The sequence below is a fragment of the Podarcis filfolensis genome (genome assembly GCF_964270895.1).
Source record: "Podarcis filfolensis genome assembly, chromosome: 14".
Classification (NCBI taxonomy): domain Eukaryota; kingdom Metazoa; phylum Chordata; class Lepidosauria; order Squamata; family Lacertidae; genus Podarcis; species Podarcis filfolensis.
The window spans coordinates 13,837,127-13,859,574 of record NC_139616.1 but is presented as its reverse complement, the minus strand read 5'-3'; the positions used below and the strand labels follow the sequence as shown (position 1 = coordinate 13,859,574).

The following is a 22,448-nucleotide window of genomic DNA, read 5'->3' as shown; positions in this document are numbered from 1 at the left end:
ACATTCCCGAAACAGGGCTGCCTTCAGATGTCTTCTAAAAGTCAGATAGTTGTTTATTTCCTTGGCATCTGATGGGAGGGTGTTCCACAGGGCGGGTGCCACCACCGAGAAGGCCCTCTGCCTCTCTCCCTGTAACTATGGGATATGGCAAATTTGGACAGCTTGCCTTGCTTAAATCAGCCTAGCGGCACACGAAATATCAGAATCTCTGTTTTGTATATAGAATCATAGAGTTGTAGAGTTGGAAGGGACCCCACGGATCATCTAATCGAACCCCCTGCAATGGAATCGAACCTGCAACCTTGGCGTTACCAGCACCACGCTCTAACCAACTGAGCTAAGCGCCCACTCCCCCGCTACATATTCTTGGCTTAGCATGATGTATGTCCTCTGAGTGCAATGCTCTGATGGGAGTTTGCCTAGCTTAAAAATGCTTTGTCCCATACCTGCTTACTGAAATAGGCAAGGAAAGCTCTCCTTTTTGTTTGGGAACTGCAGGGAATGTCATCTGCAGCGATGAGAGGCAGGGCCTTTTTTCCTTTTGAGCCAATTCAGTGGAGCTTCTTCCAAGAGAAGCCTGTGAATACTCAAGCAATTGATGTGTAGACTCATTGTCAACCTACCTTTCTATACATTGTAGTACTCGATACATATTTATATTTTAAAACCAGCGTAGATTTTTAAAATGTTATTTAGAAACAGTTATAAGCCACTTAATCAAAAAGATTCTCTCTCTTTCGCTATATGGAGAATTTTTATATATATTGTATTATTAAATTATACACACACACACACACACACACACATATATATATATGTTCATTATTTTATTTTTAAATTATATATATATACACACACACACACACACACACACACACACCGTATTTTTCGCTCCATAGGGCGCACCGGACCATAGGGCGCACCTAGTTTTTAGAGGGGGAAATCAAGGGGGGGAAATCTTGCTCTCCCGGCTTCAGCTAAAGGAACCCGAAGCCTTCGGAGCGCAGCGCAAGGAGCCTGCATTCGCTCCATAGGACGCACACACATTTCCCCTTAATTTTTGGAGGGGAAAAAGTGCGTCCTATAGAGCGAAAAATACGGTATTTATTTTGTATTTTTATGTTGTGAACTGCCCTGAGATCTGTGGGTGAAGGGCAGTATACAGATTTATTTATTTATTTGAAAAATAAATAATAATAATAATAATAATAATAATAATAATAATAATAATAATAATAGGTTAAGCCATCTTAATCTGCTCCCTGCTGCAAGGCCCATTTCCCACTGGCCTGGGGAATGGGGCCCGCACTCATTCTGAATAGCTAAAAGGCTCCTGGGAGGGCACTGGGACACTGCTGGAACAACGCTTGGGTTGCGGCACCTGGCTAAAATGTCTTAAACGGTTCTAATTTTGGTTCCTCCGTTTCATTTTTGTTGGGTTGGTGTTGGTTAGATGTTTAGTTGGGGTTGACGGTTATTTTAGTTTGGGTATAACTATAAGCTGTTGTTTGTTGTTTATTGATTTATTGGTTTGTTTGTTGCTTGTATCAGATATTTGTTTTGTAATGTTTGATGTTTTGTTGTGTTTTATATGTTGTAAGCCGCCCAGAGTGGCTGGGGAAACCCAGCCAGTTGGGTGGGATATAAATAAAAAAGTATTATATTATAATTACTTATGCAGATGTAATCTTACCAGGCTTTAACCTTCTTTGTTTCAGCCAGAATACAAGATTGCTGACCCTATATGCACATATGTATTCTCAGTCCTGGTGGCTTTCACAACATTTCGGATCATCCGGGACACCGGAATAATTGTACTTGAAGGTAATGACTGATCGAACTCCTATATTTGAGGTGCCTTTTCAAGAGCAGATAGAAGCAATGAGCAAGTGGAAGCAACAATGGCTGTACTACTTACCGTATTTTTCGCTCTATAGGACGCACTTTTCCCCCTCCAAAAATTAAGGGGAAATGTGTGTGCGTCCTATGGAGTGAATGCAGGCTCCTTGGCTTCAGCGATAGCAACGCGAAGCCTCCAAAGCGCAGAGGGAGCGCTCCCTCCACGCTCCGGAGGCTTTGCGTTGCTTTCGCTGAAGCCTGGAGAGCGAGAGGGGTCAGTGCGCAACGACCCCTCTCGCTCTCCAGGCTTCAGGGATAGCTGCCTGAAGCCTCCGGAGTGCAGTGGGAGGTCCCGCTGCACTTCGCAGGCTTCGGGTTCCTTTTGCTGAAGCCGGGAGAGCAAGACTCTCCTGGCTTCAGCAGAGAGGGACAGCTGCGCAGCACCCCTTCAGCCAAGCGGGAGGAGAAGGAAGGGGCTCCGTTTCTCCTGCCGCTTCGCTGAAGGGGCGCTGAGCAGAGAGGGGGATAATTTTTTTTCTCTTGTTCTCCCCCTCTAAAACAAGTGCGTCCTATGGTCGGGTGTGTCCTATAGAGCGACAAATACAGTACTTTGATTTTCTAAATAACTTTCAAAATCTTGATCAATAGTTTTGAAAGATTTATGCATTTCACTGTATGTGGTTGTCTTACGAGGTGATTTGGCACTGAATCTCAGCCGGGCATCTGAGATTTACTCAAAATCTTCGTTGATCATTTCAGTTGTGCTCAGGGCTTTTTCCCCCCAGCCAGAACTCAGTGAAACTAAGTTCTGGCACGTCTCAGGTGGGTGCCATTGCCATGCTAAGAGAATGATGGAGGTGTGGAAAGAAGAAAGACTGCCTACCTATCGCACCCGTTCCGTTTTACCGTATGTCTGTTTCAGCAGCGACATCGTAAAAGGCAGTTTTTGTTAAGGTCGCGAATTTAAGCTGCACTTTTAACTTTTCACAGTTGGATTTTGGAAAATAAAATAAAATGAGGCTTATATTCAGGCCAATATGGTATGTTCTCCTTGTTCTCTTATTCTGTATGTTAAGTCTGCAAGCTGCGCATATTTTGTCAGCTTAACTTTCCATTCTTCTTTAGTTGGGACAGCTTCCAGGGCTTGTTGAGAAAAGCCCGCTTTATAACATTGTAGAAGGAGCCTTGCTTCAACAAACTTTAGTTAAGATTAGCCACAGTTTAGTTTTTGAACATGATGTTAAAATGTTGCGACTATGCCACTGGATGGGAGGGGCAACTGTGGCTTCTTCAGTGCTAAGTGAAAACTGGGCCAATTTGTCAATGGTTCCCCAAAATTGTTAAGAACCAGTGCACTACTATTTCCGAATAAATGTTATCACTTCAAAGTGACTGATAACATTTCAGTTCCTAGAAATGCAGAAGATGAAAATGTTTACACGAGTGTTTTCCCTTGAGGCACTATCACAATGTGACTAAATGGCTGCTTTTTATCCTTTTTTAAATACTCTGCTTAAGTTTAATATAATGGTATCACATAATAATCAATAATAATTCTAAACATCTAAAACTCATGTCCTCCTTGTAGGAGTTCCAAGGCATTTGAATGTGGATCGCATTAAAGAGGAGCTAATGAAAATTGAAGATGTGTTTTCAGTGGAAAGCCTGAATATTTGGTCGTTGACTGCAGGAAAAACCATTGCCATAGTCCACTTGCAATTAGGTAAAACTGAGAAGCAGGCAGAGCTAACGGTTGTGTTAATGAAGCAGAATCATGTGATTAAATTCAATCAGTAAATTACTTTTTGGGTTTTTTTTCATATTTGTGGTTTGTTAACCATAAATTAAGGGATGCGGGTGGTGCTGTGGGTTAAACCACAGAGCCTAGGACTTGCTGATCAGAAGGTCGGCGGTTTGAATCCCTGCGACGGTGTGAGCTCCCGTTGTTCAGTCCCTGCTCCTGCCAACCTAGCAGTTCGAAAGCACGTCAAAGTGCAAGTAGATAAATAGGTACCACTCCGGTGGGAAGGTAAACGGCATTTCCGTGCGCTGCTCTGGTTCGCCAGTAGCGGCTTAGTCATGCTGCCCATATGACCCGGAAGCTGTACATCGGCTCCCTCGGCCAATAAAGCGAGATGAGCATCACAACCCCAGAGTCGTCCGTGACTGGACCTAATGGTCAGGGGTCCCTTTACCTTTACCTTTAACCATAAATTAATTAATTTTTTCCTGTGTTCTGTTTCTAGATCAGGGATGGGAATCTGGGGTCATTTAAATGTTGCTGCACTTCAGTTGCCATTTTCCTTGACAACTGACCATTATTCCCCTGGCAGAGCTACAATTTCCCTCTCAGCACGTTACAGCTCCCATAATTATTTGGGGGAAGCCGTCACTCTTGAAAGTGGCATCCCAGTGCTTTAGATGTGTGGTTTGAAAGTAGCCTCTCTTCCCACAGCCCCCTGCCCAGAAGTGCTTTGGAGATACCTGCCATTTTCCTCCCCCCCCCCCCAACCCACCGATACAATCGCTCTGCCCATGTTTTGGTGGTACTTACTGTGTCTTCCTTGCTTTCCAGTTCCTGGCAGTTCATCAAAGTGGGAGGAAATCCAGTCGAAGGCCAGGCGGTTGTTGCTGAGCACATTCGGAGTCTATCAATGTTCAGTCCAGCTTCAGAGTTACAGGCGAGAAGAGAACAAACCGTGCGCAAGCTGCCAGAATTCCAGTGCCTAATTTTTCCACGCTTTTTTCCTTTTTGGGAGGACACGCTGCCTTATTCTTCTTAACCTTTGCAGCCAAAAGACCACGAAGCAATAAATGCAAGATTTGCAAATGGAACGGAATCCCTTAGGGCTGGACTAGTATTGGCAATCCTCTTGCAACAAGAAGGGTTTGGAATGGGGTCAGAATTACCCTTTCCGTGAAAACGAGTTGTAACTTTCTCTCTCGCCGTTCCTTTCGGCCAGGGTTTTCATGCCAATATCTATACATACCCAACAAATTGTTTACAGATCACGTTGCGGTTGGCGGATACCTCGTAGAGCACACTTCCTCGTTGCCATTTGTTAACTTCCAACAGTGCTTGCCTGCTTTCCTAAAGGGCGCCAAGAATTCACTACTTGAGTTTAAAAAGAGTTGCCAAGGTTGATCATGTCTGTGATCAAAAAGGTTAATGATCCCTGAACTGGTTACACCATATTTTATCTCTCCAACAGCTATGGTTTTTTTACTACCTTGCCTAAAAGAAAAACAATGCTGCAGGTATAGCAGAACATTTTTTTATAAGTTGTCTCTCTTCATTCAAACTTGAATACATATTGAGAAGTATAGCTTTTGCAGTAACCAGTCCTGGAAATTTTAGCTTTAACCTACGATCCAAACCAGAAAAGGTCTTTTCCTGGGACAAGCTATCGGTTGTTTATCTGAAGACTTTGGGGCTGGACCCACTACATTTGTAAGGAATAGGTGTCGCTCGTATCTTTCGGCGTAGGACTTTTACCATAGAAAAAGCATATTTAAATTTCTTTTCAAATATATATAATTTACTTTGAGACGATTCTTATCGATCATCTTGGATATCTAACATTTTAACCTGCTTCAAGAGGCTGTTTGGTTAAGCATGAACCTTAATTCTAGTGAATAAATATGTCGTAGGGGACTTTTTGTGATTGATTTGCCTCTTGCAAGAGAGGGGGGCGGGCCTTATAGAAACTACATTTAAAGCAGAGATCCAATCAGTAGATGTACTGTAGAATAGCCTGCACCAACTCTGTGCCCTGCAGATGTTGTACAGCTGCCATCATCTCCAGCCAGAACAGAATTGTCCATCTGGAGGGCACTGGGTTGGTGAAAGTTGTAGACATTCAGGAAATAAAGAGAACGAAGGTGTCAGATACACTGCAGCCCCCGAAACTTACAATTGTGAGCATATGGTTTCCATTTCACCTTTACATTTCCTCCCGATAAATATCGATTTTGCATGGTAATGTATGCTAACGTGAGCCAGTGAACTGTTAGTGATTTGGTGAACTGTACTGCCTTTTAGTCAAACAGAAGGACACCCACTGTCCATTATTTTTTGGTTGTCGTTCTTCTCCTAGCAGTCTAAAAGTAAAATGTTCCATTTTTTTGACCTGTGTTGAATTGCAGGCCTTCAGAACTGCTTTCCAGGCACCAAATTATTACTGGATTCTTCCTAAAACTTTTGAGTATAGAGAAGGTGAAATCAGGAGAAGGAACTGCAAGACAAGAGATGTTTCTTCTGGAGCATAGCTAATCCAAAGCCAGATACCATGAGAATTAGTGGTGTAGAAATTTATATTTTAAAAATGCCAGGGATTTGACCTCCGATTCTTTACATCTAAACAGAACTATGGGTGTGAATAAGATTGCGGTGTAACAAATACATGGTATAATCTCTTGGAAAGGTTTGATCTTCAACTCTGAAATCCGGAGCAATCAATATTTTAAAACTTAGCTTGCCACATTTTATTTTCCTCCATAGTTTTTGTATCGCCTGTAAATAGGGCTAAAGAAGCCAAAAAAAGAAAATAAGCCCACTTAATCCCAACAAACAACAGAAATAAGTATCAACGTTAACAATTGCCAGCATGTTTTGACTAATTGGATAACTATTTTGCTGTTTGGAGCATAATAGTTTGAAATCTGTTCTTTTTCCTTCACAGAAGGGATACTTGTTATTGTTTTTAAGGACCAATATCTTCTCATGAAGGGTGACTTTTAAAATTAACACTTCATGAAAGCAATATGCATAGTTATTTAACTTTAAATTATTATTCAAATGCTTCATGCAAAGGAAGGATGACTTAGATTTTATTGGACTCTAGTGCCCATTGACAATTGGCTAAAACTGATGGAATCTGGAGTTCAACAAGGTCTAGAGAGCAAGCGATTCCTTGAAAAGCAAACTCTCTCCAAGTATCTTAGGAGATGGTACACTGATGGATAAAAATATGCCCATTTGCTGGATTTTATGTCGCTTGGGTCTAGCCAACTTTCCCCCCTTCTGCTCAACCCCAAGACAAAATTTCAGTATTAGAATGAGCAAGCTGCACTAAATGATATTGAAATGAAGAACTGGCATATTTGGGACCCTGTTGTTTTGATACACGACAATAGAAACACAAAGCCATATCTCAGTTTGTGAAACTTTTTGTGTATCCCTTCTTTATGACCTTTTTGGAAGTCAGGTATTTTTGCACACAAATGGATATTCATAATGGATATTTCATTAAACTGGGGTTTACAGTACACCTAATTAGAAACTGGGGGTTTGGTAGATCTGTACTGTACTTGGAGTTTTTTTTAATTGTAATTATATACTATATATTTGTTTAATGAAACAAATGTGTTGCTTTACTGTGGATTTATTAAATTGATTATTATACTGCCCACTTATGAGTTATTCTTATTACTCTTTTGTGAACTCTGAGCTTATTTTGGATTGCAGATGAGTAGATAAGTGATGATTTTTATTTTATTTTTTTGCTTGCCTAGCCAAGAGCAGACTTTAAAGTGCCTGGGCAAATAGAGTTCAGTTTTGACCTGGCACCGAAACAGTTATAGAGTCAGTGCCAGACATGCCTCCATACGGAGGGCATTCCAAAGGTATCGTACTGTCGCTTGGAAGTATAAGCCCTGTTTCTTTATCTCAGTGGTATGTGTACATTTGTGCAATGAGAGTTAACTGCTGTTTTCAATCTACGTACAGTGGTACCTCGGGTTAAGTACTTAATTTGTTCTGGAGGTCCGTTCTTAACCTGAAACTGTTCTTAACCTGAAGCACCACTTTAGCTAATGGGGCCTCCTGCTGCCGCCACGCCGCCGGAGCCCGATTTCTGTTCTTATCCTGAAGCAAAGTTCTTAACCTGAAGCACTTTTTCTGGGTTAGCGGAGTCTGTAACCTGAAGCGTATGTTACCTGAAGTGTATGTAACCCGAGGTACCACTGTACAGTATTTCTATATTTTATTCAAAGGACAGGTGAGGCCCTGTGCTTAATCATAGATTGCAGTGTGTGTACGTACACTAGTGGCCACAATTGTGTTGGAAACTTTTGAGGAAAGTGTATTTCTGAGACTTGATGGCTCATAACACCACTTTTTTTTTGGAGTACAGTGGTACCTCAGGTTACATATGCTTCAGGTTACATACGCTTCAGGGCACAGACTCCGCTAACCCATAAATAGTGCTTCAGGTTAAAAACTTTGCTTCAGGATGAGAACAGAAATTGTGCTCCAGCGGTGTGGCAGCAGCAGGAGGCCCCATTAGCTAAAGTGGTGCTTCAGGTTAAGAACAGTTTCAGGTTAAGAACGGACCTCCGGAACAAAGTAAGTACTTAACCCGAGGTACCACTGTAATACCACAATATTATATATCAGTGGAAAGATAATTTAATGAAGAATGGAATGCAACAACGTTTGTTCAATTATCTATTCTATCAAAAGTTATAGCCAAATAACCAGAAAAAGGAAGCACAACTTGCTTAGGTTGATATGTGGTAAGCTTTCCTTCATTTGAATGTAGCCAATGAGCATGAGTGTTTGGAGAGCCAATCAGGTGTTACGAGCCATCAAACCTCGGAAAAACACTTTCCCCAAAAGGTTTCCACAATTTAGGCCACTAGTGCATAGACGTTTGGGTTCCTCCAGAGCAAGGCCAGTAATGACAGCGCCAAACTTAATCTGTTCTGGAAGTCTGTTTGATTTCCAAAATGTTCGAAAACCAAGGCTCAGCTTCTGATTGGTGCAGGCGCCCCAGAAACAATAGCTGACAGCCGCATTGGACGTTTCGCTTCCGAAAAACATTCGCAAACCGGAACACTTCCGGGTTTTCAGCATTTGGGAACCAAGGCGTTTGAGAACCGAGGTACCACTGTATTGGCTATACTGACTGCCAACGACTCCCAGATTTCAGTCTGTGGCCATGTTGTTAATAGTCTCTCCCAGCCCTACCTAGAGATGCTGGGGATTTGAACCTCAGATATTCTGCCCCCAAGACTGATACAGTGGTACCCTGGGTTACATATGCTTCAGGTTACAGACTCCGCTAACCCAGAAATAGTACCTTGGGTTAAGAACTTTGCTTCAGGATAAGAACAGAAATCGTGCTCCGGTGGCACGGCAGCAGCAGGAGGCCCCATTAGCTAAAGTGGTGCTTCAGGTTAAGAACAGTTTCAGGTTAAGAACAGGCCTCCGGAACGAATTAAGTTCTTAACACGAGGTACCACTGTACTCTTATCATGGAGCCAAGGTCAACAGATTCTTGCAATTTACAACGTTGAGAGAGCTTCCTCCTTCCTGTTCCATTGTTTACAGCAGAAAAAGCCAGTACAATGGCAAGCTCAACATGCCAAAACCACCCCACAAAGAACAAGAAGAACAGTCCTTCTGGATAAGGTCAGAGGAGGCCTGTCAAGGTGACCTGTAAGCACACTCTCCATTTGCAATTGCCAGCTACTAGTTATATCTTCTTTGGCAATCCCTCGTAGCTGAGTAAGATTGTCTTCCATGAACACAGTCTTAACAGTGAGTCCGTAAGTGACTGTGGAGGCCAATTCTGGATCCACATGTCCTTCCACAGTGGGGACATACGGTTCCGGGCAGGAGTTGATCACGGTGAGGGTTTGCCAAAGTGCCTTCCGCTTAGCACATTTCTCCCTTGCGTTCTGAGTTCAAGTGTCTTCAAAGCCCATGACACCTTTGGTAATGGCTGTTCTCCAACTGGAACACTCGCAGGCCAGTGTTTCCCAGTTGTTGGTGTTTATACTACATTTTTAAAGATTTGCCTTGAGAGAGTCTTTAAAGCTCTTTTGTTGACTACCATCATTATGCTTTCCATTTTTAAGTTCGGAATAGAGTAGTTGCTTTGGAAGACGATAATCAGACATCCGCACAACATAACCAGTCCAAAAAAGTTGATGTTGAAAAATCACTGCTTTGACACTGGTGATCTTTGCTTCTTCCAGTACACTGGTATTAGTTTGCCTGTCTTCCCAAGTGATCCGTAAAATTCTATACAGGCATACTGCCTCTGACGACAATGTGTGATGCTATTGTAATGTGCGATTGCCACTTAACGGTGGCAAAAGTATTCCTCTTTGCCTCTCTGTGTGTTTGGTGCCACCCAGAGGAAATCCTCTGCTGTTCCTCAAAAAAGATAATACACACCGCCCGAAATGGTGACTTGGCTTTCTTTCTGTTAGGAGAGCTAAAATACAAAGCCTTGAGGAAGTTAATGATTTCTCACGGAATTGCTGATCGCTGGAAAACAGGACTGAACTTGTTTTGCAAGTGAATTGTTTTTAAAACTACATTACAGGGCGTTCTTCACACTGCGTTGAGGGCTCATTTTTTGGCCTACCTGGAAACGCGGCATTTGCACCGCGAAACGTTGTAGGGGGCAATTTGCAGCTGTTTGGCACTGTTTTCTAGTGAATCAGAAAACGTCAAAATTTTAGCGAAAAACTTGACCCGTGGGTAAGGTCACCGAGGGCTCATTTCTTGACCTGCCTGGAAACACAGCGTTTGTATCACCAAACGTTGCAGGGGGTGTTTGGCACAGTTTTAGAGTGAATCGGAAGATGTCAGAATTTTGACAAAAACCGTGACTACTGTGGGGACAGCCTGAGTGCTGCTGAGGGTGTCTGGCCAGCTGACCAAGGGAAGGAGGGGGGCAGAACAAGCACCCCTGCCATGCTGTCCATGCCCCTGTCACCACTAGCTGCCGATGCTCGCTGCTCCTGCCTGGGCACACGACGGCCTGACCCCTGGCATGGAAGGAGGGGGTCAAGGGGCTGGGGCTAGACGGGCTTGCTCCCCCACTCCAGCCCAGCCCTGTTTCACTCAGGTTGGCACCACAACCTCCTGGCACATGTGGGGAATGGATTCCCCGTGGAATTAACATGCCACAACTTCTGTTTCCCTTTCTCTCAGGTGAAATCTTTCAATGGAGAATGAATCATGAGCCACAGTGGGTTTTTCTTTTGCGAAAACTTTATTTGAACAAACTGCAGGAGGCAGAGGAATGTAGCACCCTGCTTGTGGTTAACGCTTAGCTGGAATGAAATATTCAACGCAGCAATAGAGAAATTAAAATAATAATTTATTTGTCAGACAAATAAATGAGAGACACAGTGGTATATGGTTACCAAAGCTCTGCCCACTCCAGCCCTGATGGCCAGCACTTATATTTCCTCAGCCCAGCCCCCTTGCTCCTCCTTTGGCTGCCTCTGTCCAATCAGCCTGGTTGAAATTCCTATTGGCTGTTTGCTAGAACCAATCATAAAAGATACACCCATTTCCTATTACCTTTTATGGGAGACAAAGAGCTATATTTCCTATCTATAAATGGCAAACAAGTAGCCATATATCTTACATTTGCCTCAACAAGGCACCTTAATTACCAGATCACCTCTTGCCCTTCTTGCCCTATTGCCCTCCAAAACAGATGGTTAATGGTTTTAAATTTTTATCTTAAACAGAGATCAGAGATCTTGGGTTCACATTCTCACACACCATCAATGAAATAAGAATCTAACACAAGAATCTAACATTTCTTACTTTCTAAATCCTTTGCATAATTACATTTAAGCCAACAAATCTTATACATAACATATATAGATTTTTAGAAGCAAAGGCCTTTTCAAAGTAAAACTTCTTCAGTTTACACCCCCCTTTCCTGGCCAGCTGCTTTTCCCATTAGCTCTTGCCCTTTAACCTTATGAAAATATGGCTCAAGTCTTAATGGGAGGCACCTAGTATTATTTTCTGTTAAACAATAAATCCTACTATTTACCAACTCTTAATTGTGTTTTTGCAGCTTGATTGTATTCTGTAATATGTATGGTCAGTATGACCTTTTGCTCCTAGCCTGTAATTTTCTTTTACAACTTTGAGAATTTTGGCTCCTGCTATAAATCAGGGGGCCCTTGTCCAGGAGGATAAACATCTGCCAAAGCCAGCTGGTCTTCTGCCTGGCATAAAAACATATTTAAGCTCATTTTTAAAATACAGGCCTTGATCAGATGCCTCATTAAGACATGAATCCATGGGGTCACAAAGATTCAGACACGACTAAACGACAACAACAAAACCAGGAGTTTTTGGTTCTTCTTCTTCCACAGAAATGTAATAAACACTGCTGTTGCTTATTATTAACGTATACAGTGGTACCTCGGGTTAAGTACTTAATTAGTTCTGGAGGTCTGTTCTTAACCTGAAACTGTTGTTAACCTGAAGCACCACTTTAGCTAATGGGGCCTGCTGCTGCTGCCGCGCCACCGGAGCACGATTTCTGTTCTCATCCTGAAGCAAAGTTCTTAACCCGAGGTAATATTTCTGGGTTAGCAGAGTCTGTAGCCTGAAGCGTATGTAACCTGAAGAGTCTGTAACCCGAGGTACCACTCCACAGTCTCAAGATATATGCTATATGCTGTTCAGGCTTAAAGTTACTTTCTTTTACACAACTTTCATACATCAGACTTCTCCACACACACACTTTAGGAATTTAGGATTTCAGCTGGACTGTTTCCTTACAGACCCCCAAATCCTCCTTGGCCTCAGAATCACTACTGCCCTTTCCTCTCAGAGTATTCCCTCTGAGGACCCTTTTTCCTGTAAAATACCATATGGGACAGTGTCTTGTCTATTTTAACAGTGTTCTGCAATTCAGAACCTTAGAGCATATACTGAGAGTCATCGGCTCTGCTCAGCTCTGTCCGACTAGAGATGGGAAGGCCTGGAAAAAAACCCGGAAAAATTGGGGGAAAAACAGTCGTCCCCCATTTTCCCAGTTTTTTTCCAGGCCTTCCCATCTCTAGTCAGAACGAACTCTCCTGACAGAATCCCCTTCACAGACCAAATGAATCTCTCACACAGTTTCTCACTCCACTCCAACTGCCTCCCGTGGAACTCTGGCCAATCAGAAGCTGTTGCTAGGTAACTGTTTGCTGGCAGGGGAAAAAAACAACACTTGGTGACTCAACAAACCTTTCCATCACAGAAGGCAGCTGACTTCATAGCTGGACTTGCTCAAAACAAGGTTTCACAGCCTAATCCCTAAGCTTTTAGTTTTGCTGTCAAGGAGGGGCTTTTAAAAAACTGTTCAGCTCACATTTGTGGGTATATGGAGGAATACATTTCAATTAACGTATACTCTCCTTCCCGTTCAAACCCATCCCACACAGTGGCAAGATCGTGAAACTTTGTGAAATTCTCTTGAAAATGATCTAGAACATGTTTAGGAAAGTAGTTTGACATTTAATGGAACGACTCGTGACTTCAAGGTGTGATGTCTACACAGCCTTAGAGTTGAGAGTATAGAGGCATGGAAAGGCCATATGGTTCAACCTTGTCACCAACCAGATATTGACAACAGAAAATATCATCTGGGGACCACAGCTGAGGACCTGCCAAGTTTCTCAACAGCTGCGGACAAGTCAAGCCAGGGAGCCAAGCCACATGCACCACTTAATAATAATAATAATAAGAAGCCACTCCTCTGGGCATCGGAGCTCCTCCTACCTTCACAGTTCTTTCTCATCATGATTTGTCTCAGTAAGTCTCTCATCATCTGACAGGCATCCTTCTTGCAGGGCAATATAGGGCTTGCTTGCAAAGCGGCACTTTGTGACATCAGCTGGCAAACGGGCCAGGCTGTTGGGTTGTCAGGCAGCTAAATTAAGAAAAATAAAATCAGGGGGAGTCAAAGTGTGCTGGGATGAGGCCACTGTGGGTCAGGCCAGAGTGTCCTGTTGGGGTATGTGGTTGTGTGAAATATACTCAGAGTCGCAAAGTGATTTCATGCTCTTTATTCAGCTCATAGTGGTGAGGAGGAATGAATGAATGAATGTCCCCTCAAAGTATCTGCTTTATATACATTATTTACACAATGGGCTGCACATGATTGGCTAATTCCGGAATTCTACTGTAAGCCAATCAAGTTGTGGATTCACTTCTATCTGGAGCATGATTGGGTGGTTCCTGCCAACCAATCATACTGCTGCCTTGTTCTAGGACCAATCAGACTGCTGCATTCTGAATCCTATTGTTCTAGGACCAATCAGACTGCTGCAGTTTGGATCCTATTCAACTCAGTACATAACATTGTGCCTCTCCTTTTTCTGCATCTTGCTCCCTGGCCCCTTCCTTTAGCTGCTTGATAGAATCATAGCATGGTAGAGTTGGAAGGGATCCCAAGGGTCATGTAGTCCAACCCCTGGCAATGCCAGGATCTTGCCCACAGCCAGCCCTGGCTGGGCTCCAAACTCTGACCATCTTCTTACCAACCAGATGCACTGACCCCTTGCAGTTCTGAATAGGGTGAAGAAAGGGGACAGAGAAATGTTTTGCGCTCTCTCTCTCTCTCTCACACACACACACACAGAACATGGATATTCTCTCTCTCTCTCAGAACAAGCAGTTGGTCCCTTATGTTCCCCACCCCAACCTGGCCACAGTGATCCATGCAACGGTCACCTCCAGGCTTGACTACTGTAATTCGCTCTACGTGGGGCTGCCCTTGAAGCTGTCCCAGAAACTCCAGCGGGTGCAGAATGCTGCAGCGAGGCTCCTCACAGGGTCTCTGCCATGGGAGCATATTCATCCAGTGCTTTTCAAGCTGCACTGGCTCCCGGTGGAGTACAGGGTCAGATTTAAGGTGCTGGTTTTGACCTTTAAAGCCCTATGCGGCCTAAGACCCTCATACCTATGGGACCGCCTCTCCCGGTATGCCCCACGGAGGACCTTAAGGTCCATAAACAGCAAAACCCTAGAGGTCCCGGGCCCTAAGGAAGTTAGATTAGCCTCAACCAGAGCCAGGGCCTTTTCAACACTGGCTCCGGCCTGGTGGAACGCTCTGCCTCATGAGTCCAGGGCCCTGCAGGATCTGATTTCTTTCCGTAGGGCCTGTAAGACAGAGTTGTTCCACCTGGCCTTTGGCTTGGAGTCAATTTGATTCCCTCCCCCTCTCCCCCCCCTTTCTCCTCCTGTGATGAGGCTGCATTTTAATGTTTTAATGTTTATTTTAATCTTGTTTTTAAGTTGTATTCATTCAACTTGTTTTTATTATTGGTTGTTAGCTGCCCTTAGCCTGGCCTTGGCTGGGGAGGGCGGGGTATAAATAAAATGTATTATTATTATTATTATTATTATTATTATTAGAGACACACCATGCAACCCTGTCAATATCTCAACGGCCATCACAGGGAGGAGGGAGGAAGCTTGTTTTCTCCAGCTCCAGAGGCTGGGACCGGAAGCCACGGCTTCAAGTTACAAGAAAGGAGATTCCAACTCAACTTCAGGAAGAACTTTCTGACAGTAAGATCTGTTTGACAGTGGGAATAAATCCCTCGGAAGGCGGTAGACTCTCCTTCCTTGGAGGTTTTTCAGCAGAAGTGGGAACCCCATCTGCCATGGATACTTTAGCTGAGATTCCTGCATTGCAGGGGGTTGGACTAGATGACCCTTGGTTGCAGAGGCAGAGCAAGGTGGGGGCGGTGAGGGCGGTCCACCCCAGGTGTCATCCCTGAGGGGGAGTGACATCGCCGCGGGCAGTGCCCCCCCGGGACGCTCCCTGCCACCGGCGCACCCCCCAGGACATGTGCTGCTGCTAGCTCCACCTCTGCCCATCCCTATTGGTGTGGGGCGCCCCTACATGCCCCACCCCTAGTCTCTATGTGCGTCGTGCCGTGCGGCACATCGTGCCACGCCCCTATGGTCAGTTAGCTCCACCCCTGGGCACACCGCCCCAGGTGCCCTAGAGGTTTCCTTCACCACTGCCTTGGGGTCCCTCCCAACTGTACAATTCAATCATCCTATGATTTAAAGTGCTTCCCTCACACAGACCTACAATTCCCAGAACTCCTAACAAACCACAATTCCCAGGATCGTTTGAGGGAAGACACCTGCTTTTTAGAACAGGGATGAGGAACTTGCAGCTTGCTTTCCCTGATTCCCTAGGAACCAGAAACACAAAGCTCAAGTGCTTCTAACAGGATGATTTCAGGCGGCAGGGTGTATAAAATATTGTTCCAAAAGTTGGGTGCCTCTCCTTTCTCTACCGAGCGGTGACGAGAGCCCATGGGGTTTCGGGCTCTCACCTTTAGAGAACTGAGACGTGGCAGAGACTGTCGTAGCTTTAAGAAACACGGTTTATTCACCTGTTTACACCTTCAGTTTGCACGGAGGGAGTCCAGATCTTACAACAGAATCGTTGCAAGAGGGACATTGCAAGAGGGACTTGCAAGCCTACAGCAGGGCAGCCAGCCTTCCCAAGTTGGATTCCAGACTCTCCTCGTCCTCTTCCCCAGCACCCCTTACTCAAAGCCTCTCTTTTCCTGTCACCTCACACCCCGTTATCCTGCCCCCTTGCAAATCCCCCATCTCTGTTCACACCTCTAAGCAAGGGAGTTCTCTTGCATTTCCACTTAGTCTCTCAGGGGCCTTGAATTGTTTCTTAGTGGGATCCCCCCCTAAATCTATAACAGTAGTAGTGTGTGTAATAGGGTAATTAAGGTAATTCTATTAGAATGTCATGCAGGGAGGGAGGGTGAAAGAGAGTGGAATTCTAGTGGTGAGGGAAGGTTGGAGGAGGCTTGGAAAAGGAGTTTGAATGCTAGAGGGGAGGCAGTTGAGAGTCGGTTGAGAGCGGTGGGGGACCTGAAGCTGGGCTGGGCAGCTATTCAGCATAGGATCAGTAGGACAGCCATCATCGCCCTTGTTTGACGGTGGCTGAAAAGGAATGGAGACACAGAGAGGGACTGTGAGTCTCCTGTGGAGGCCGGGGAATGTGGCAGTCCCATGCCCAGTGGAGAGGGGCTCTGCCAGCTGCCTGATTATCATCTTCCCAAGCAACTTAAAAATGGAAAGTGTAATGCTGGTGGTGTTCAGAGTCTGGCGTGCTCTGGTCCATGGGGTCACAAAGAGTCGGACACGACTAAACGACTAAACAACAACACAATGCTGCTGGTCAACAAAAGAGGTTTAAAGACTCTCTCAAACTTTTAGGGAAGCTTTTAATTTTTAATAGGTTATTGTATTTTAGTGTTTTGTTGGAAGCTGCCCAGAGTGGCTGGGGAAACCCAGCCAGATGGGCGGGGTATAAATAAATTATTATTATTATTATTATTATTATTATTATTATTATTATTATTAAGGCCAGGGGTCAGCAAACTAAGGCCCGGGGGCCAGATGCGGCCCACTGGGCTTGTTAATCTGGCCCGCAAACTTTGCGGACCCTGCCACCCGCTCCGTCAGGCCCTGCGCCAAAGCGGTGCAGCACAGAGGTCTTGCCCCTTGGGGACTGACTTCCATGACGCTATCGCGGCTTCGGATTGGCTGCAGGAGGTTTGTGCAGCCAATCCAAAACCCTGGACGCCTCTGGGTGGGCGGTGATGCTGGCACAGCTTTGGATTGGCCGCAGGAAGCTCCTGCAGCCAATCCGAAGCTGCAGACGTCTATGGGTGACACCCCTTCCTTCTCGCTGAGGCGGCCACGTATGGCCAAGAGCCGTGCGGGAGGAAGCGGCAGTGGCAGGGAGGCTGCCTCTGCTGCCCAGGCCAGGGGCATGGGCTCTGTGCCCCATGGATCCCTGGCCGAGGCAGAGGACGATGACGACGCTGCCGAAGACAAGGCGGTGTCCGCGGCTGCGGCATGAGTGGAGGTGGGGTGCTTTCAGGAGAGGGTGGATCCAGCCCCCTGCAAGATCTGAGGGACAGTGGACCGGCCCCTCCTGAAAAAGTTTGCTGAAGGCAAATCTTTAAAAATGTAGTATAAACTCCATCAATTGGGAAACACTGGCCTGTGAGCACTCCAATTGGAGAACAGCCATTACCAAAGGTGTCATGGGCTTTGAAGACGCTCAAACTCAGGACGAAAGGGAGAAACAAGCTAAGAGGAAGGCACACTTGGCAAACCCTCACCGTGATCAACTCCTGCCCAGAAACTTATGTCCCCACTGTGGAAGGATGTGTGGATCCAGAATTGGCCTCCATAGTCACTTCTGGGCTCACTGTTAAGACCGTGCTCATGTAAGACAATCTTACTTGGCTACAAGTGATCACCAAAGAAGAAGATGATAGATTTGGGGTCTACAGCAAATTTCATGGACATGGACTTCATGGAATGCTCTTGGGAATATGCCTCACATGTGCATGCTCCCCCTCCTTGGTCCAACACTTCCACTGTCTTGCTTCCCGAAAGCCAGCACCCATCTGGCAGGTTGAGGGGCGTCTTGGGGCAGGGAATAACGTCATGGGGCATGAATCAGCTTCACCTGCTGAACAGCAACCTGAACAGGGAGAAGGTGTAGTGACTTCACCTGCAGCTCCAAGGACTCCGCGGAGAAGGCACTGATGAGAACCAGCTGGCTCCAGACTTCTTAAGCAGAGCTCAAAGCAGCAGCCAGAGAAGGCAGAGAAGGAAAGAAAACTGCTTGTTATTTTTTAAGAATGTTTATTATGAAATATTATTTGATCGCCAGCATATCGAAAGCAACCAGTTGCTCCAATTTATTTATTTTGTTTTGACATGTGCCAGTCATGCCGTTCTCCTAGTCAGGCACATTCAGACAGCAACCGGGACATCCCAGAAGACATGCAAGGCACTGAGTAGCATGGATTCCTTCAAAGACTTGGAAGGACTTTACAATCCACAAAGGCTGGACTGGAATGCCACAGATGACTGGAATTCCACAGATGAGTTTCGCTCTTGTCCATCAGCTTGGGAAGTGGCGATGGAGAACATTCTTTTGAAGCATGGCCCTGTGGAGGAAGAAGGACCTGGTATCCTCCTGGCAGATGTGGCAAATGGATTCCCAATGCCCCTGCCCTGACATTACTCCCAAAGAAAACTTGGCCCACCCACTTTCAGACAAGAGCATCTCCTTTCTGCTCTCTCGCAGGAAAGTTCTGTAACCTCTGTAACAACACAGGGCCTCCTCCACCACCTTCCCAGTCTCAGTTTGTGTGTGGTGCTATAGTTCCCAGATGGACGCAGAGTACAACTGCAAGCATTACAAAACTCAGGAGCCGTCAGTGATTTTATGCCCTGTGAGTTTGCACAGCAGCATGGTGTGGCAATGCAATAATTGGGGAATCCGCGGACAGATAGAGCCCATTCACATGAGAGCCCATACTATATCCTGTTTCCTCCACAGGGCCATGGCTCCAGGGATCAGACTTCAGCTCCCAGGATGAAGGACCAGAGAACATCCCGGTGGTTCCCGGCTGCCATCCCTTGCGCCTCTTCCCCATTGCCCCTTTGTGCAAGCATGGCTCAGTCTTGGCCGTCTTTGATGCAGAAGCAGCAGCCAAAGTTTCTTCTAATTAAGAGAGCAGCTCAGAGAAATAGGAGTCTTTGGCTGCTGCTTCTGAGCTAAGCTGGCTGGGACGGAGCCGAGATGCCTGTACAGAGGCAAAGTGGGGAAACCTTCTAAGATCAGGTAGGAGAAAATGCCAGTTGAGTGCCCTATATTATAGGAATGCTTCCTTTCCATGTCCCCCACCCTCATGCGCCACAGGTGCTAGCATGGCTGGGAGCCAGGTGCCTGCTGATGTCTCCGTTTTCTTTGCAAGGATGGAGCCTTTCCCCAGCGTTTAACTTCCTCTGGCCAAATCCCTGGAGAGATGTGACAAGCCTCAGGTACTGGGGCAGAGGGAAGGAAGGGGTCCTTGTGAAACATGTGAAACTCTCCCCACCTGCGGCTACTGTTAACGGAGAAATCTGAGGGCTCCCTTGGACAAAAAAACAAGCCAGGAATACCAGAGCAAAACAGCAGGCAGTAGGCTTGGTCTTTATTGAAGACTGTTGCAACAGGACTCACACCTGCCACAAGGTGGAACAAGATGGAAGCCCCGAACAAAAGAGCCCCCAAACTTTTATTAGCTGCTAATCCCCATGTTACACCCCCCCAAGCTACACCACTAATACATCATGGTTACATCATGAAAGGGGAGGTCTGGTGGCAGTAATCTGAGCATCCTGGACCCTGCCCCATGGTTCTCCTTGCCCTCCACCAAACACCCATCAAGTGTAACAAAAGAGATATTTACATTTCCCTGTTTCCCAGCCAAGTTAATCACACCCTTTTGTCTTCATCTGGGTTGGTTATTTCTGGAATGGCTACCTGTCTGGCACTCAGGTATCAGGATGCCAGGAATTATCACTCAGGCAGAGGGGCTGCTGAGTAGCTGAGCTCACATGTCTATATGAATTTCTGAAGTTTTCCCTGTGAGCCAGTTTGGTATCGTGCAGCAAAGGCCCTTTGAATAGATAGGAAGAAACTGTGATGAAGTGTTTTGTGGGGACAAATCACAAAAGTCACAAAAGTGATTGTGCTGATTTTTCTAGTGGGCTGCATGTGCATGATATCTGCTGGAGGGGCTACCCCCCCAACCTGTACATAAATTCCTGCAGCACTTCCAGGAAGTGCTTTTCAGACGCGTTGCTCCCTCCAACTGTGGAGGCTGAACTAATTTTGCAAGCAGCCGTCTCAGGCCCACCTGGGTTCTAGATACAAGCGCTAGGTCATCAGCATACATTAATACTGATAGTTTTGGGTGAGAATTGTGACAGGGGCAAACTGTAGGCCCTCCAGTTCTTTAACTCCAGTTCATTAATATAAAAATTAAACAGGAAAGGTGCCAAAATGCAAAATGCACCCCTGTTTGACTCCAGTAATGGTCTTCTAGTGGTGAGATGGCCAGCCAGATCCACCTTTACTTGTATTGATGTGTCAGTATACAGTGTTTTGATGAGAAATAATAGACGGAGGTCTATATTTGTCTTTTCCAGTTTTTGCCACAATGCATGTCTTGGGACCGTATCGAAAGCTGACTTTAGATCGATAGAAGCGACATATAATTTTTGCTTCAAATTATGCATGTATTTACATAGCAGAAAGTTCATCACAAAGCACTGGTCCAATGTGGATTTCCCTCTTTGGAATCCTGCCTGGACTTCAGATATCACCTTATTTGTATCTGCCCATTCTTCCAGTCTCCCAAGAAGGAGCCTGGCATATAGTTTAGAGGTTACATCTAACAAACTAATGGGTCTATAATTGGCAGGGTTTTTCTTATCACCCAGTTTTATCTGGTAAAGCGAGTGATTAGAGGTTCGAACCATCTAGTAGCTGGTTCCCTCCGAAGTTTCCCTCAGGATAGCTGGCACTCGAGTACCGCAGTTTTATCTGTGGAGGATAGTGATCATGGATAGGCCTCTCCGCCATACAATTGTCCCACCCTCTTTGAAAGCCATCTCATCCAAGATGCTCTTGTAGGGCATCTGGTTCTCCTTGGCTTCCTTACTCCTGCAAAGGAGGCGGCTCTCTGGGAATGGCTGTGTGTTGTTGTTCTCTCACCCTGAACACAAACAGGGACGTCCAACTCCCAAGGGACTGCGATCTACTTACAGAAAAAAATGCTGCCAGTGAGCTACCATTTTTTTTTTGGGGGGAGTCAAAGTTGTTGACCTTTTTGGGGGGGGCAGGTCGAAGCTGTTGACCTTTTTTTCCCTTTTTTTTCTTTTTCAAATAATCTTTATTAGTTTTTCAATTAGATGCTCCACATACACTGTAATGGTTCTAGGGGTTGCTCGTGCGTAAGTTGTTGCCACTCCTGGCTAGGTTACCTGGGTGAACCCTTTCTGTCTGGACAGCCTCTCTCCCGTGGCTGCCTCAATCGCTGGCAGAATCCGTCAGTGGGCGTTTCTTGAACTTCTTCCAGCAAAGAAGTTCTTTGACGCCTAGTCTCTTCCTACTCTCCCTGCGCGGAAGTCTTCTGCGCAGGGAGGGTGTGGGCAGCGGAGGACCCGTGCTCTCCCCGCTGGTCTCCGGCGAGGAGTCCTGGAGCCCCCTCGCCAATTCCCCCTTCTGCCCCCCTTCTCCACTGGTGCTACGCTGCTTTCCTTCCCCAGCAGATGGGCTGCCTCTCTCCCTACTGGGACCCTCTCCGGCATCCCTCTGGAGCCTTGCCTCCGCCTCTGGCTCCGATGGCAGTTCCCTGACATACACATATTGTATTACATTTTACATTTATACTTCCTCTCCAGAGCTGACTTCCCTCCTTCTTTCTTCTGGTTTTTTAATCACATATAATTTTATCGCATTATTTTCTTCCATTTTATATACTGTTATTCATTTCCCATATTTGTCCATAGTGTATCCATAACCAAATAAGTCCTCATGTTTATACAATTCTTGTTGTCTGTCTGTATTCATTTACCACTACTGTTAGTTATAATAGTTTCCTTATACATTTTGCTTCTTATTATTTTCATTATCCATCACTTTTCTTAATCTTTCTTAATAAGTTCTTTTGCAGGAAGAATCTTCGTATAACAGCCTTGCTTGCGTCCCACGCTACACTGATGTCAGTACCTTTAGTTCAAAACATGAATTTAGATGTTTCTTAGTTCTTTCAAATATCTGTGTCTAGCAGGCTGTCATTCATTCTCCACCTTCACATTGTTAAATCTTTACTCTTCCATTCCATTACAGTGGCATTATGTTGTTGACCTTTTTTAAGGAGAGCAAGTCAAAGTTGTTGACGGTAGGGCGAACTGCTCAGCAGAACACAAAAAAGGCAGCTAAAGC

At 45.4% G+C, this 22,448-nt stretch overlaps 1 protein-coding gene and 1 long non-coding RNA gene across 6 annotated transcripts in view; both read left to right on the top strand.

Moving 5' to 3' along the window:
• The window catches only part of SLC30A4 (solute carrier family 30 member 4), a 32,525-nt gene extending 25,277 nt beyond the window's left edge, over positions 1–7,248 (top strand). For all 5 annotated transcript variants that reach the window (XR_014541681.1, XM_083586830.1, XM_083586833.1 and 2 more), the window contains 3 exons: positions 1,719–1,824; positions 3,428–3,562; positions 4,415–7,248. Coding sequence is in view for 4 of the 5 variants with exons in the window: in XM_083586830.1 (XP_083442956.1) it covers positions 1,719–1,824; positions 3,428–3,562; positions 4,415–4,569 (396 nt within the window). In the remaining variant the exon portion in view is untranslated. The remainder of the gene's footprint in view (positions 1–1,718; positions 1,825–3,427; positions 3,563–4,414) is intronic.
• A 10,412-nt stretch (positions 7,249–17,660) lies between these two features.
• Positions 17,661–19,496, top strand: LOC310749781. Its single transcript, XR_014541777.1, has 2 exons — positions 17,661–18,903; positions 19,025–19,496. It is a non-coding gene; the product is annotated as an uncharacterized lncRNA (long non-coding RNA).
• The last annotated feature ends 2,952 nt before the right edge of the window (positions 19,497–22,448 follow it).